This window comes from Felis catus, chromosome B4, assembly GCF_018350175.1.
Source record: "Felis catus isolate Fca126 chromosome B4, F.catus_Fca126_mat1.0, whole genome shotgun sequence".
NCBI classification, from domain to species: Eukaryota; Metazoa; Chordata; class Mammalia; order Carnivora; family Felidae; genus Felis; species Felis catus.
The window spans coordinates 40,793,908-40,808,185 of NC_058374.1; the positions used below are offsets into that span (position 1 = coordinate 40,793,908).

A 14,278-nucleotide genomic window follows, 5' to 3' on the forward strand; every position below is an offset into this window, starting at 1 on the left:
CCGTGAGTTTCCTGGAGAGGGGATCCAGACCAAAGATGGCCACGGACTATTTGCCAATCCCTTATTCTCATGAAAGGAGGTTGGCCGTGGGGCCAGCAGAGAGGCTGAGGGGGAGACATAGGCTATATTTGACACGAGCCCTATTGCCAAGCCTGGAGGAGAAAGGCTGCCATCTGACCACACTGCAGCCAAGTCCTCATGGGGCCAAACCATTATGGTTTGGGTTGATCCCGGTCTTGCTGCCGCTGCCCTGGTTGGTGCACAAAGGTTTGGGTATTGCCAAGTCAGCTGCGGTCTTGGTTTGGAAGAGGCATCCGGAGTGTGAATGGAAGTCGTGCTTCGGGATTTCCCTTAGCTTCCAGCACTCAAGATGAAGCCAACTTCTTTTTCTGCCATTTTGAGACTCATTCTTGGCCAGGTGGACAAGATAAGTAATTTATCATCATCATTGTCATCATCTATTTTCATTATTAAAGATCACTCAGCAGTCCCTACCTTGTAATAATATTACGTTTCAGCTGTATAGCACTTTGCAGGTAATGCAGATGCTTGACACATCAACCCAATTCAAACACAAGGCATAAATCTAAAACAAAAAGTTGACTTGGACCATTATTCTCTGATGCTGAGAGTTTAATGCCAGCTGTACCCCTAACTGTCTGTATAACTGAAGCAACCTTCTCTTGCATGTTTTTACACTTGGAAAATGGAGTTTCCCCAGATGCAGAAAGCAAAACCAAAATGTCTTAGAATATTAAATGATACAGTCATTTAGAAATAGCCTGGCTGTACCCCATCCTCATCTTGAGGGGGCTGCAGCATGCCCCCCACACACATGAGCCCATATATGCACACTTTTATGTACGCTGGTGGGGGATTGTTAGTGTCCAGAACAAAGAAAACTAAATTTGTAAACACATGCCATTATAACTAGTAGCTGGATTGACTCAGATTTTCTCTGCAGATCCTTCCTTGTCCACCCTTTGGCCATGAAATGAGAGTCTGTCGTGTGCAAAGGATAAAGAAAATCTGGATTTCCTGGGGCTTGTGTTGGCATACCAGGCTCCTTTCAGATCTCTTTGCCAAGATGGGGGCCACGCCAGAGGGTTCCTTGGCCTGGGGAATAACTGTACTACCTTGCTCTTGGAGCTGCTGATGCACGTTGTTTTGACATGTGCCATACCTTCCGTCTTTCACTGCCTTGGGGCCACAGGAGAGGGTATGCTTTGAATAATGTAAAATTCCTCTTCCAACAGCTGTGCAAAAGCAAACTCACAGCTTTCAACTTCCATCTCAGGGCATTGAGCTTGGGTTTTGAATATGGGCTCCTTGTCAGTTCAAGAGTCTCTCTTCCTCATTTACTGGCCTCCAAGAGGGACCAGTGTCAGAGATTCCTTTCCGAGGGAGGTGAGTAGACTTTTGAAGTTCTCTATTTTGTTTTGTTTCATCCTGGGATGTGCCTTCCCTGATGACTGTGTGCCTTGTTGCCCCTGGGGAGCCAGCATCTCCTGAAAGTTGAGGACCTTGTCCTGTCCCAGATCCCGGGGCAAGTGTTGTCCAAGTCAGGCAAGTTCAGAACCCTGAGTTTAAGTAAGTTCTAACAAGAGGAACAAGAGAGCAATCCAGATCCCTCCCTCTGCTCTCACCTGTTCTGACTGTGTAGGTGTGGGTCTGCCTAGGGACCGGGCCTCTCAAATGAAGCAAGGAGAGGTGCGTCTTCCTTCCTTGGGTCCCTGATCACTTCTGGTTTGGGGGAAGCCAGAGCATGTTCATCAGCACCTTTTGTGAACAGCCATACACTTGCTCTCTGATCTTGGCTCCATTTCTTGCCCTCTTTAAGGCTCAATTTATGTATTCTTTATGCTTCATGAGACAGGGAACGGAAGAGTTGCTGCCACTGCAGAGGCGAGCTCAGAATGTATGAGGCGAGATTTAGAAAAGAACATAGGGCTATAGGAGAAGACGGTGCTGTGGAAACCCACACAGCCCTGGTCATGTGAGTTCATTTCTCATTTGCTCCTTGTAGTCATTCCAAGTCACTCCTTCCCTTCATCCCTTTACAAACATTTCCCTCCCTTGTTGGTTTTGGATTCATCTTGCCCCCAGTGAGTTAACCTACGTGTTTCCAGTTTGAATCTCATCATGCTATTTCCAGGTTGCCAACCCCCATGGGTGCTGGGGAATAATTGGTCTGTCCTCACCGCTGTTTGCAGCACCTTCCCTTTGAGCGTCATCTGTGCATTTTAATTAATCTGCCACTTTTTCCTCTCTCCTGCTTCCGGATCATTAATAAAGAGATTAACCAAAACCAGACCAATCCCCAGCAGAGGCTCCACCAGGATCTCTCTCTCTCTCTCTCTCTCCCTCTCCCTCTCTCCCTCGCTCCCTCTCCCTCTTCCTTTCTCCCTCTCTCCCTCTCTCTCTCTCTTTCTTGCTCTCTCTTCCAGCAACAAGCCTTGTCATGGGTCAGAACATCTTCATGTGGCCCCACTGACTAATTTTCAGGCCCCAGGACCTGGGTTCAGAACAAAGCCAATTTGAATTAATTTTGTAATTAAGATATGGGGAGCAAGCTTCGCCAGTCTTTTATATGGCCTTAGTTTAATATTTCCACCACATTCCTTTCCCTTTTGTCATTCTACTTTAAATCTATCGCTTTCCCACCTCTCCCCCTTTCCAGTCCCTGAACAAGATATTAGGGTTATCTGGCAGGATGGAGTCTTTTGAGCCCTTAGTATTAGAGACCATGTCATAGCTTCAGAAATTCTCCAAAGAAATAAACCCTTTCGGATACAGCTGGACAGTGTCCTTGTTAACCCAGCCAGAGAAATGCATTTGCCTCCAGAGGATGTGGCTGTACCAGAAATAATGAAATCTCTTGAATTTGCATATTAAAAACTTGGCAAATTAAAAAGTGCCTCCACATTTGATCTCATGCCTCCTCCCGGAGAACAGCTAGAACATAGCCTCTATGCCTTGTTTGTAAGTCATCCTGGTTTCCAGTGCTGGCACCAAAGTCAGGACTTGAGATGGTATGTTTGGTGCCCTGTCCACTACAGCACGCGGCCTCTGCAGAGACGGGTGACCCTCAGAGGGACTGACCTTGGAGGGCATCAGGCCCCAGCAGGACAGAGTTTGCTTACTTTCATGGTGAACACTTTCATGGCGAATATGGGGAGGAAGAAATAGGAACAGTGTCCTCAAACACCTGGAAACTCTGCCCAGCCGTGGACCTTGACCTTCCTCTGGAAATAAACTCTCTGGAATGTTTGAGGCCGGGGACGGAAGGACCACATGGCGTAATCTTTGAGAGCATCGATTCCAGAGCCAGACTGTGATCAAATCCTGGCTCTGCCGCTTATTAGCTGGTTACTCACCGTCTTGTGCCTCAATCTCCCCCATTTGAAATGGGGAACGTTCGTCCATACCTCAGAGGAGCTGTTACTGAGATTAAAGATTTAATGTATGTCGGCCCCTGGCACGTAGCATTTTTGTTCCTGATGCTCCCATTCCATCCAGGCTAACAATGTACTCCACACGTGTGCAGCAAGCAAGGTCTCTAGGTGCTGGCTCAGGGGGAGGCGCAGGTGCTGGGAAGCTAGTCCTGGAGAGGGAAATTGGAGCTCAAAGGAGAGCGCCCCCAGGTGTTTGTGTGTGACAGACATGAGTGGCTGTGGGCTCAGGTCCTGTCCCACCCTGGCTCTCTACCCAGCTCTTTTCCATTTGTGCTGCTTTTGCCCAAAAACCCTCTGTGTGTGTTGTAAACTGAGCCAGAAAGGAGGAATCAGAAATTGCTCTCTTTTGAGTATTTTGAGGGATGGTGAAACCTTGTAGGAATGTTGCTCCGGGGACTGAGAAAACACCATATGTGGGAAAGCATTTCTAAGTGAGGAAAATAGCATCTGCTAGTTGGTCAGGATCTTGGAAAACTCTGAGCAGGGGAAATGGGCACTGGGGAGAGTGTAGGAAGGGGGTTTTACTGAGGTCTTTAACAGGTCTTTTTCCAATTATAGCCAAGAAGAGCCTGGGGACCATGGCCTACTTCAGAGCCAGGCCTTGTATTTTCTTTGGGAAAAGAAGGCCGAGTTGAGTGGCTTCCAGACCAGGCTTGGCAGAAGCCCATACAGGATCTCAGGCCACTGAGCAGTGTGTTGGGCAGGTCTTGATCGTGGTAGGCATTCATTCACTAAAGAGACATGGGGACTCTGCAGTGGTCCAGCCCTGTGCTAGGCAGCAGGCATGTGTACATGAAGGGGACATGGGCCCTTCACCAAGAGGAACATACGGATGATGATAACACACTAGGATACTTGGATACTTGACCGAAAGAGAAGGAGCATAGAGATCCTTCTAAATTGAAAAATTCACTGACGTGCCATGCCTGGGTCAAGCTGGCGCTGCCTTCCTTTTCTCACTCCCCACTCCAGAGAACTCGTCTTCTGGGGAAAGCCCACCCCAGAAGATGGGGTGGAAAACGCAGGCTCTGGTAACCAGAAGGAGCCAGAGCTCAGATTCAGGCCCTTCTTGCCCCTGGCTTATTCAGAAACACCACTTCCCAGCCTCCCGTACCTGTTTGCTTTTGTGATTTTCCCATTCTCTGTGCTTCCAACTCGCAATAATCTTTTCTTCTCCTACCACGAGTGTGGCTGGTCTGAGATCCAAGCACTTGCTAGTGGTGGCATTTGGGAGAGAGCTCTGTGTTGGTGCAAATTGCTGTGGGTTGTCTGTGGAAAAGGAATTCCTGACTCCAGCTGCTCGGTACCTTGTATGTGTGCCTCGAGGACAGGCATGCAGCGACTCTGCTGCCACAGATAATGCAAGTTCATGTCCCAATAACATTTCCAGGGTACCGCAACATGCCAGATACTGTGCTCAGTGCTTTCATACAGATTTCATTATGTACCTCTCACAATAATGTTGACTATGCACGAGCCACATGATCTTTATTGAGCTTAGGAACCAGGTGTCCTCTGTCACTCTTTACTGTTAACTGAGGCGTCGAACCTTAGAAGACGCCCTCCGTCCCACGCCACGCCTCAGTTTCCTTCAAACATCTGTGTTTTAGAGAGTTCTATTAGCACTATTCTTAGACTTGCCCTCTACAGAAAATCTACAAGCAGATTATCAAGGTGGAAGCCACAGGCACCCTGCTGGGTTTTTTAAATCTTTTTTTAATGTTTATTTTTTGAGAGGGAGAGAGAGACAGAGCATGAGCAGGGGAGGGACAGAGAAAGAGGGAGACACAGAATCTGAAGCAGGCTCCAGACACAGGCTGGAGCACAAGCTGACAGCACAGAGCCTGACATGGGGCTTGAACTCATGGACCGTGAGATCATGACCTGAGCCAAAGTCGGATGCTTGACTGACTGAGCCACCCAGGTGCCCCACCCTGCTGGTTTTTTTTTTTAATTTTTTTTTAACGTTTATTTATTTTTGAGACAGAGAGAGACACAGCATGAACGGGGGAGGGGCAGAGAGAGAGGGAGACACAGAATCGGAAGCAAGCTCCAGGCTCTGAGCCATCAGCCCAGAGCCCGATGCGGGGCTCGAACTCGCAGACCGCGAGATCGTGACCTGAGCCGAAGTCAGACGCTTAACCGACTGAGCCACCCAGGCGCCCCTCCTGCTGGGTTTTTAATGCAGCCTTGCAAGTGCCTTAGAAACACTGACCAGCCTGCAGATGATTTCCGCCCACTGCGTATTCCCAGGCATCATCATAAGATTTTGGATTTGATGGTAAGAAACAGTGGAGCTCCAGAAAGAAGTAGGACTGATGCTAAGAGGCATTGGGAAGCTTTGTTATATTAGCACTTTTCTTTTTTTGTCTCACCCCCACCCCCACCCATGATGGCCTGATTTTTCTGTGCTGAGTTTCTGTGCTTGGGACTTGAGAGAGAGCCAGAGTTGTCTGAAAGAGTCAGGAGACCTGTGTTCTAACCCCCTCCCCCCATGCCCTGGGCTCCCAGAGGCAATGCCAAACAAGGTAGGGGTGGTAGGAGCAGGTCCACCCAGGTACAGCAGTGAGTATTGTCAGGAGAGAACCTAAAAATAGTAATAAGATCAACTAAAAGTCAGTCTGCTTTTTATGGTCAGCATGCTTTGGTGATTTTTAGCCATATCAGTGATAAAATATTCCTTCCTGATGATCCTGACTTCTCCCATTGCCCCCATTTAATTCCCTTTCCTTGGTTGTCACTGCCCAGGGAAGGAAAACAGGTAGTCATGAGGGCCTTTTCACTCTGCACAACCCCAGGCTCTCCCAGCCAGATTGCAGCTGACGTTATAGCCCTCGTCCACAGCTCTGAACAGAAGGACACCCTCCCATGCAGTCCTTGGTGGACTGGGCTCTGCCTGTCCCTCCTGACCAAAAATGGATGGCTACTCTTACCTTCAAACAATCTCTGCAGCCAGGGCTGGCTTCTTGGGTGTGCAACAAGTGCCATAGCACAAGGTCCTGCACTCAAGAAGGGGACCCCACACTCACGGTTTAATGCTCTATGGTTACCATTTTGAAGTTCTTAAGAATTTTATCTTCAAATCTGTGTTTTATATGTGAAGTTTGGTGGGACCATGGAGCACACACTTGAGGGCTGGGAGGGTTTGCTCACATACAGTCACACCTCCTGCCACCATTATTTTCACACAAGGCTTTGCAACTTAGGTAGCTGTCCTGACTTCAGCCACCCTCACTTCCGTTCCTGGCTCACTGCACCCAGACCTCCACCTCGTATTCACCGTGGAGAGGTTGCAGGGGAGAGGCACAGACAGGAAAGGGCTCCTGGCCTTGGAAAAGAGGGAATCTTGTGAGGAAAGCATGGAGTGCCCTGAGGCCTGTGATACCTCGTACCACAGCCAATTGGAAAACACACTGAGAGATTGCAAAGAAAGTGGTGGTTACTACTTTGGGGTGGGGGAGGGAGGCTTGTAGAGAAGTTAGCTTTCCAACTGGGCACTGAAGAATGAGAATAACTTCAACAGGAGAGGTGATGAATGTGTGCCAGGGGAGAGGAACGACACGTGCACACGGCTCCTAACTTGTCCTGGCAGCTTTTGGAAGAGCAAACAAGGCTGGGTCCTGGGAGAGTGAGCCCAGCTGTAATCTGACCAAAAGGGCCACCTGGCCAGGAGTGCAGGGGATCCCTCTACCCTGTGCATTTCTCTTCCTCTTTCAACTGCAATTAAGTTTTCCTCATCTATAAAATGCAGGATTTGGATTAAATGCTTGCTTTATATCTCTCTTCTACTCCTACAACCTTTTGTTTCCATGTTCAAGCCCCATAAAGATTCTTCCTTTTGTATCTCAAGGCCATCCACTGGCACCATCCACTTTGCTTCCTGTCCGTTCCCCCTTGTAAATTACCTTGCTAATCTACACATCTACTCTCCTTGTCCCTAGGATCTCTCTCACTGACCATACTTGATCTATTTCCCCACAAGCAGGTATCCTATGTATTCTTAGCTTACAGTGGCTGGGCCTTGAGAAGATTTCATAAATTGTTTTTTGATAGACTCTTAGTCCCCAATTATTTTATTGCAGCTGTATTCCATTTTGGGGGTGGGGAATGAGCGTGCAATTCTAGCTACACGTATGCCATTCATTCTGGGCTCAAGTTTCAATTTGTCAAGGCTGCAGTATTGAAGGAAATGTCAGTGATACGCAGAGTGGGAGGGAGAGCAGTTATCCTGTGGGAACCACTTTCCTAGGATAATACAATTCCTGGGACAGTCTCTAGGGGTGGGCAGCAAAGCTAGAATCCTTCTTTTGGCTTTGACCTTGAAGGAGTCATTTGTCCCAAAAGAGTGGTTCCCAGGGAAAGAAGATGGTCCCCTTATCAAAGAGGTGGGCCAAGGGCCAGGAGGAGGAAGTTGGAGCGAAGTGCTTGCAGCGTTGTTGGCCTTTGGGAACGAGAGAGCAGTGCTTCAGACAAGACGGGAAAGAGGCTGCGTCTGGAAGTCCCGGGAGCTAGTTAGCGTGGGCAAGCTCGGGCATGGGTACTTGGTAAGCAGGGCTGCTTCTGTTTCTTGTGCCGCTCTTGTTTATTTCCCTTCTATTTTCCCCCTGGGTTTAGTAAAGTCTTTCTGCAAATACCAAAGGTGAACCGAGGGAAGGTTTTTTATTTTCCATGCTTAGAGCCTTAAAGAGGAAACTGCGAAGCCCTGGAGGCCAGTGAGGTGGTAGTGATGGTAACTAAGGGATGGAAACCTCAGGGCAGTGCTGTGGATCACGGAGTACAGGTGGAGATCACTCCTGTAGCCAGCCCTCCCCACCTGAAGCGCCTCCTTGCAGCACCGACCTTTGGAAAAGCTGGGCTTTGCTCTAGTGAGAGAGAACCAGCCAGAAAGGTATCTTGAGGCCAGCCCTATAATTCCGTAAGGACCCGACAGAAACCACGTCTAGAGGTTCTGCTGTGGCAACGGAAGGAGAGTGTGGATGGATTAAAATGCCACTTCAACAAGGAGATAGCAAAATTAAGACACAGCCACCATACATAAGCCACAGTACACCACAACATTTTGTACTAGAAACTTACAAGGCCAAACAAACAAACAAACAAAAGTGAATCCACAGGGAATCTTGCTGTTCAGGGCAAGTCCAGCCCATTAACTTGAGCTGGTTGTTTCTCTGTCTCCATCTCCTACAAGCAGCGCTCCGGCAGGACCTCCCCTTTGTGAACGGTTTGCGGGGAGGGGGGTTCTCTGTGAAGCAGTTGGGCACCCTGGTGAAGCATGTCCACTGGAGAGCTTGGCTAGGCCTTCTCACAGAGTGGGGAGCAGCCCACAAGTTCATTACAAGGTCAAGAGAACAGGTCCACCAGACATGGCTTGGCGAGGGAGGAGCCCATCTCTGAGGCTACATCATGCAGGCAGCTGACCTGACCCCATCCTCAGGTATTTCTTTGAGAGACCCAGAAGCTTCATCAGGTGTGGGGGAGGGCAGTAGAGCTCTGTTCCTTGAGACAATTGCAAATCTGCTCCTGTTGCTAAAAGAATGTAAACACACCTTTATAATTTTTAGATTCAATTTCTTCATAATTTGCCAAGGTACATTGGACTCTGGTCTTTTCAGGCTCAAGTGATACTTAAAAAATTTTTTTAATGTTTATTTATTATTTTGAGAGAGAGAGAGAGAGACAGAACGTGAATGGGGGAGGAGCAGAGAGAGAGGGAGACATAGAATCCAAAGCAGGCTTCAGGCTCTGAGCTGTCAGCACAGAGCCCGATGCGGGGCTCGAACCCACGAATGGTGAGATTATGACCTGAGCTGAAGTCAGACACTCAACCAACTGAGCCACCCAGGCACCCCTCAAGTGATGTTTAAAAAAGTAGCAGGACGTCGTCCACACAGAAGAAACGGCTGCAGATAGAGCGCACATCAAACGCAGATGCCGTCGGGGATTTCTGAGAGCAGAGACAGAAGTCCAAAGTGCTCACCTCATCCTCCCTCTGCCTTTGAGGCTCCTAGGAACATGGGTCCTGGGGAGAGCCCTGACTCTTGTGTACTGTAGATCTCACCACTCATGTATTTGGTTTAAAAAAAGTTATTTTGCCCTCTCTGTCTCTCACCTGCACAACACACACACACACACACACACACACACACACACACACTTCTTTCCCTATCACACAGCCACAATGCTGGAGGGAAGATTTGAGAGGTCTAAGAGAAAAAGGTACTTTAAAGATTCAGAGGACTCCTATTGAGACGGTATTTCCCAAGGAGAGAAATTGACAGCCCTGGTCCCTGACATCAGAGAGGACTCTGGAAGGTGACACCCTGCTCTTGCTTGCTCTCTCACAGGGTTACTCAACCCAGAATGACATGGATTCAGCTGCCACAGCCTGCTACTAATACCTGCGTTTCCTTTTCAGATCTTACAGGTGAACAAGGTGATGTCCATCTTGTTTTATGTGATATTTCTCGCGTATCTCCGTGGCATCCAAGGTAACAACATGGATCAAAGGAGTTTGCCTGAAGACTCACTAAATTCCCTGATTATTAAGCTGATCCAGGCAGATATTTTGAAAAACAAGCTCTCCAAGCAGATGGTGGACCTTAAGGAAAACTACCAGAGCACCCTGCCCAAAGCAGAAGCCCCCCGAAAGCCGGAGCAGGGAGAGCCCGCCAAGTCGGAGTTCCAGCCAGTGACTGCAATGGACACAGAACTCCTGCGGCAACAGAGACGCTACAGCTCGCCCCGGGTCCTGCTGAGTGACAGCACCCCCTTGGAGCCCCCTCCCTTGTATCTCATGGAGGATTACGTGGGCAACCCCGTGGCGGCCAACAGAACGTCGCGGAGGAAGAGGTACGCAGAGCACAAGAGTCACCGAGGTGAGTACTCGGTATGCGACAGCGAGAGCCTGTGGGTAACCGACAAGTCCTCGGCCATCGACATTCGGGGACACCAGGTCACGGTGCTGGGGGAGATCAAAACCGGCAACTCTCCCGTCAAACAATATTTTTATGAGACGAGATGTAAAGAAGCCAGGCCTGTCAAAAACGGTTGCAGGGGGATTGACGATAAACACTGGAACTCTCAGTGCAAAACGTCCCAAACCTACGTCCGCGCACTGACGTCAGAAAACAATAAACTTGTAGGCTGGCGATGGATACGGATAGACACCTCCTGTGTGTGTGCCTTGTCGAGAAAAATTGGAAGAACATAAATTGGCATCTCTCCCCATATATAAATTATTACTTTAAATTATATGATATGCATGTAGCATATAAATGTTTATATTGTTTTTATATATTATAAGTTGACCTTTATTTATTAAACTTCAGCAACCCTACAGTATATAAGCTTTTTTCTCAATAAAATCAGTGTGCTTGCCTTCCCTCAGGCCTCTCCCATCTGTTAAACCTTATTTTGTGACCCGGCTCTCAGGAGCCGTTCTGCCCCTCTGTAAAATCTGTGTACACCAGTATTCTGCATTCAGTATTGTCAAGGCCATGACTGTCGTTTTAGTAAACTTGTTAAAATCAGATGCTGTCAGAGTTGTGTGTAGACGCAGTGATGTCCCCCCTTCTGGTATACTTCATGTTTGATTAGTTCATTAAATGCACTGTTACCACGTCCGTTGAAATGATACCCGGTAGCTTTGAGCTCCACACTTACTTCTGGCCAGCAAGTTCACCATCAAGGACTTGCTCTCTCCTCTCTCTTTTGTCACTTTTGCCAATTAAAATCATGATCTGCTCCAACATTACGGCCCCGGAACAATAATAACAAACCTGCAATTTTAGTTTTGGAAGTTTCTTTTCAGCACATTTGTTGTTTTGGGGTTTGGGGTTAAGGGTTGGATTCTTTTTTGGTATTTGGCTTTGCCTTTTGTTTTGCTTTCTGTAAGTGGTTTTCATCCTTTTAGGCATATAGGAAAAAATGTTTTAACTGTTTGTAACAGAATAATTGTACAGTTACCCAAAAGCAAGCTGAAGTGGATCATGGATAATCTACACATGGCAGCAAACTTCCTTCCTCATCAGAGATCCTCTGAGCACATGGCCTCCCCACTCCTATCGGGGCCCCTCCCAGAGCTGCATGAGGAATTAGAAGATGGTTGCACTTTGGAGTCAGACCTGTGTTCAAATCCTAGGTCCTCACTTCCTTGTGACTGGGGGCATGGCTTTGAAGCCTCTTCGAGCCTCTGTTTCCTAGGGTCAGAAGGTCCCCACATGGGGATTCTTGCCAACTCACAGGGTTATCATGAAGGGTCAGCTAAATAACCACTATAGACTAGACTTCCTAGCATAGGGTAGGCATTCGACATAGTTCCATCTTCCTTCCCTTCCTCTTCTTTCTTAGCTCTTGTATCCCTCTGTAACATTTTTTGGTGGATTCATCATTCTGAGATGGAAGGAAGGTGCTACTGAGTCCCAAAGAGATTGCCATGGTGATAGCCACACCAGTTCGCAAAGGCAAGCCTAAGGAGTTCCCCCAGGTCGTTCTCCCAAGCCCTTCCCCACTGGGAAGCAGACCTTCCCCCTGGTGTTAGAGCCCAAGGACTCTCATCTCCCATCTTGTCTGAGGCACAAATACCCACTCTTCTGCTCTGGAGCCCAGTCCTGTGCCTTTCCTCCATTGCCCTGCCTTCAGGGCCTGTGTGTACTCTGTCTAGAGCAGCCCAGGCCCCAAGATTTCTCTAACACATGCCTAATAAAACATATGTTCTTTATGTGGCATGAGCCTCTTGAAACAGATTCAACAAATTGCAGTGGCTTTGGTTAAGAGCATCATTATACTACACTTGATTCTGGATGCCTAAAATATGAAGGCAGGACATGAGGAATTTGCCTTGTGCCCACCTTCTGCTAAGCACTTGCAAACACTGCCACCCTTCATTGTCACAAGCCCTTTGAGGTAGGCATTACAACCTCAAGTTTACAGATGAGGACACTGAGACTTGAGGGTTTAACTTGCCCACAGTCATTGAGCAAGCAGGTGGCAGAGTGAAGAGGTAAATCCAAGCTTGTTTTCTCTTCTCTAAGCCTCCTTGGCCCCTGCCTTCTGTGCAACACTTTGCATTTCAGAATGAACATTACAGCCCTAGGGAAAAGGAGAGCTTAGTTGCCTGCGTGGAAACCTTTTGTAGCTCCTGCTTCATGAGGAAGAACACAACCGACCAGTTGAGAGTAGTGGCTGTCTTATGATTGAGCCAAGCCCAGTTCTCAGGCTGGAACTAATGGTCCTTTTCTAGAACTGCTATTCCAAGTCAGTGTAGAACCTGTCTAGAGGGCCTGGCCACCTGGAGAGATGGGCTTGGGTGACAGAGACCCCAGTCTGGGAAAGCACCATCCCTAAACAATAGATCCCTAGCGGAAGGAGTTTGCCTGCACATCGAGAGCAAGTCTGAAGCAGTGTGCTTCTGGGCTAAGGGCTGCTCTGGCGAGAGAGTGAGCCTGAGGATGAGATGAAAACCTTCCAGAAAGGACTCCAGCCTTCAGGCCATTGGAACGGCTCTGCCTCCCGTGTGCTGGGTGGCAGAGTAATGAAGCATTACCTGGTTCCAGTAACTTTTTTGGCACAAGAGGGCATTCAAGTGCTGCCAAAGTCAACATGTTGGGCTTGTGGGCCCAGGGTGGAGCCTTCCTCAGGGTTCCCAGGAGGCACGTCTCTATCCAGCGTCAATACTTGCCATTGAGATAGCTCCAAAGTTAAACTCATCGCTGTGATTGAGGACACTTGGCGGGCTGGTGTCTGGCTCCAGGAAAACTCTACACTCACCTTCATCTTCCCTTATTGCCTGGTTTCCTATTGGAGCTTCATGACACAAGGTGTGATTCAGTGTGACAAACTTCACTGAATAGGAGGAAACAGGCTCTGGCTGAGCTTTGTTGCCAGCATCTACATGTCCATGGATAGCTCACCTGTCCTGATGGGGCCTTTCAGCATCATGAGATTCTCCTGCACAGAGAGCTGTGACCAGACTGGATACTCCTCACTTTCTTAATGATGGCAACGGTGAGAAGCTCTGTTGGCCATTGGTGGGGGCTTCTCTCTGCCCTCTCATAAGCCTACAGGCTGCCTCCATCTACAGGCTGTGTGAACTTAAGCATGTTGCTTAACCTCTCTGAACCGTTGTTTCTTGGTCTATAAAATGAGGATAGAGCCTACTTCATAAGATTGTTTCACAATGTAATCAAATCATCCAGTTCTTGGCTTGTAAGTCCCTCTGAGTGTTACTGATGATGATTAGCAATTGGGGGATTTGCAGGAGTCCTCATTCTGGAATTCTGGTAGGAATTTCTAAACTTCACATGGAGGATTGACCCTGATTAAAGTATGTTAATCACCAACTCCCAGGAGGCAGTCTTCAGGGTAACATTTACCTAGTTCCCCTGGCCCAGTCTTCCTAACTGGACTTGAATCCTCAGTTAACAAACCAAGAAAGGTATTCCTAACCTTCCTCAGTGGAACTACTAGCAACGATGTGCTTTTCCGATGTGCACGAGTGTGTATTTTGTTCCTTCTCGCAAATTCTTGAGATAGCCTTGTTCTTGCTACATCTCCTTTACACCTGTACCCAATGAGGGTTGGCATTTTTGAGGATTTCTTTGTTGTTCCCTTTCCCCTGTATGTGTTCATGTGTGCTTTTTAGTTTATTTAGTCAATGTAAAAACGCTCCACTGAGGCTTGGAGGAACCATCTGCATTTATTTTATCACCTTTGAACATGTGTTCAGAAATGAAATCTGTGTAGTCAGTTTATGGCTACCTAGAGATTTGTTTGGCTTCACCAGGAAGACGCATCCCCCAGACTTCAAGCTCTGACGGCCCTGG

General features: G+C 48.1%; 1 protein-coding gene across 1 annotated transcript; it reads left to right on the top strand.

The window, feature by feature from the left end:
* Positions 1-9,891: 9,891 nt before the first annotated feature.
* On the top strand, positions 9,892-10,663 carry NTF3 (neurotrophin 3; the record flags this gene model as incomplete). The annotated part of the gene is given in 1 exon segment (NM_001009367.1): positions 9,892-10,663. A coding segment is annotated over 1 exon segment (772 nt), but the record flags the coding sequence as incomplete, so codon positions are not given.
* Between the last annotated feature and the right edge of the window lie 3,615 nt (positions 10,664-14,278).